The sequence below is a fragment of the Humulus lupulus genome, chromosome X (genome assembly GCF_963169125.1).
Source record: "Humulus lupulus chromosome X, drHumLupu1.1, whole genome shotgun sequence".
NCBI lineage: Eukaryota > Viridiplantae > Streptophyta > Magnoliopsida > Rosales > Cannabaceae > Humulus > Humulus lupulus.
Genome location: NC_084802.1, coordinates 244364260 through 244366590, shown reverse-complemented (window position 1 = coordinate 244366590; position 2331 = coordinate 244364260). Strand labels below are relative to the sequence as shown.

At 29.6% G+C, this 2331-nt stretch overlaps 1 protein-coding gene across 3 annotated transcripts; it reads right to left on the bottom strand.

Annotated features, from left to right (window-relative positions):
* Nucleotides 1-452: 452 nt before the first annotated feature.
* LOC133804280 (uncharacterized) lies at nt 453-1952 on the bottom strand. Of its 3 annotated transcripts, XR_009878397.1 has the most exons (4): nt 1278-1952; nt 1162-1194; nt 956-1077; nt 453-858 (listed from the first exon to the last, which is right to left on the bottom strand). XR_009878397.1 is itself a non-coding variant. In XM_062242431.1 (3 exons), exons 1-3 carry the CDS (start codon nt 1250-1252, stop codon nt 703-705), a joined length of 348 nt encoding a protein of 115 aa, XP_062098415.1. In that variant the 5' UTR covers nt 1253-1952; the 3' UTR covers nt 453-702. The 3 variants fall into 3 exon arrangements, 1 of the variants encoding a protein (XP_062098415.1); XR_009878398.1 differs by lacking the exon at nt 956-1077 and having other exon boundaries at nt 453-837; XM_062242431.1 differs by having other exon boundaries at nt 453-837; nt 1162-1952.
* Between the last annotated feature and the right edge of the window lie 379 nt (nt 1953-2331).

The window sequence follows — 2331 nt, the reverse complement described above, 5'->3', positions numbered from 1 at the left end:
CTTACAAGATTAAAATGTAAATACATTCTTGCAAAAAAAAAAAAAAACTATGTAAAAATCCTTGCCTTAACTATATAAGTGCATGCCTTAACTATAATTAGTTTGTTTTTAAATTCTAATTTCAAAAGTTACCCTAGCTTTGACTCATCCGCTTAAGGAGCTTAACTGCCTATTCATTTAGAGTTTCTTCCCACCACACAACAAAAAACAAAATAAAAAATTAAGTTAGAAATTAATTGAGTAGAATTGTAATTCAATTATTGTAAATATACTTACATTAGTAGTTAGCCATCAGATGAGTGTCCCATGAAATCAATACTCCATCATCATCCTTATGATATAAAAGTTGCACTCTACCAATGAAGTTTAACCAGGGCATTTGACTATTTTCTACTGGTAACTTTTTTCATTCCTCCCAATCTTTCTCTTAATGTGCGAAGAGACACTATATATATATATATCAATAAAAAGACACGTATTTATATAGTGTCTCTCCACTTCAAATTTAATTCAAAGAAGAAAGAACTCAAAAAATATATGAAATGATAAAACTCCATGATTATGAATGCACACTTGATGCAGATAAACGTGTAAGGAAATGCCATGAAATTTTGAATAAAATGGGAAAGTGAAATTTTAAATAGGTTAGTTGAGAAACACTAAAACAACATAACAAACTTAAATTACATAAAGATCAGCGACTCACATAGCTTTTGGGTTTGAAATGTCCAAAATGTCCTTTGTATGGGGTTGCAATTTAACACATGTCCCATTCGGAAGAGTCACATTCTTCACACGCACAAAGTCTCTTTCTTGTAAGAGCATATTTTCCATCATCTAATTTGGAGAGCATAAATTCTAATAAGAAAAAATCATCAACATACGATGGATAGACAAAATAGACTAGATAAATTTCTACAGGTCAAATATAACACAGAAATAATCAATCCCCTACCCAATAAGGCATATAGATCATGTCTTCCTCTGCTCTGAACTCTAACACCCCACAATGATAGACCCTCTCAGCAGGGTCATTTCGAAGCTCAAACAACATTGGATAATCTATATGTAGAGATGCTGCAGAATTGTTTTAATGTTAACAACTTCAATTTGATTCAAATGGTAGCTTTAAAAAAAATTGAAGTATCTAAAAACACTAACCGAGACAGTCAAGGGCCGAGGGAGGCATTATAACTGAACAATGCAACAGAAACCATATATCGAAGACACAACAACAAAAACATATAACCATAAAAGTGGTAACATAGAACACTTACTTTTATCCCCACTCTCAAGTTGTGGCTGCAAAATAGATTAGAAGAATTTGAATCAGAAGAGACTATATATATACATCAAGGTCACTGAAAATATTAATCTGTTAAAACCATAAATATATATACATAACTCAATTGATACCCAAAAATAGAAATCAATACCATGTATGTATGTCATTTACTCCAATCAACTACAAAAAAATATATTAGCTTAAAGCAACTAGCTAATTATTTCATAGCATGTTTGAAAAGGAAACTTGTGCCAACAAAACTTCCAACCTATAAGCACTAGAAATAGTTCCTCCAAGAGTCTAGACAGAATAGACTAAATGTTCTCTCAACTTTCGAAAACAAGTAGATAAAACATTTTATTTTCTTTCTCCATTCATAAACAAAGATAGAATTCTAATTAAGCCATATATGATGATAGAGTTAGTTGACTGAACAACAATTATTATCTTTTTAACATGAGAATAGATGCAATCAAAGAGAATCATTTATAAACCACCAATACACTAAAATTCAAATGAGGAATAAGGTGCAAGCACCTCTGTAACACCAATAACCTTTCAAATCTGTAACACCATTTTTTTTCTTCTTCTATTATACTGGAGCATCATAAAAACAGAAAAACTTCAATAATCATAGAAACAGAAACAAATAATTGAAACCATATATAAATGGATATATTTTATCATAAAGAAAGGACAGTGATTATTTGTAAAATTACTATGAGTACATAGTTATACTTTTATGCTATGAGTATATATAAAATTAGTAATTTATGTTTAATTTTTCCATATATATACTAATTAATAATTCATAAAATTCATAAATGCTAGCATGATTATAACAGTAGCTTGTTATGAAACAAATAATAAAAAATTAGTAATAATGTACAATCTAATTCTACTTGTTTGCATATATGAGACACAAAATCTTTCACAACCCACAAATAAAAGACATGAATGAATGAATACTAGTCTGCAAAGTCAAGCACATAACAACCATTCATTCAAACCAGCACAATAAACATCCACGACTACAATTGATTCAC

What these genes read in the sequence shown, in the direction of transcription:
- LOC133804280 (XM_062242431.1), bottom strand. Translation starts at nt 1,252, where the DNA reads ATGGTTATATGTTTTTGTTGTTGTGTCTTCGATATATGGTTTCTGTTG. An exon ending in CTCGGCCCTTGACTGTCTCG is followed by an intron (nt 1,078 to 1,161) that starts GTTAGTGTTTTT and finishes ACAATTCTGCAG; the next exon opens with CATCTCTACATATAGATTAT. An exon ending in TGATCTATATGCCTTATTGG is followed by an intron (nt 838 to 955) that starts GTAGGGGATTGA and finishes TCTCCAAATTAG; the next exon opens with ATGATGGAAAATATGCTCTT.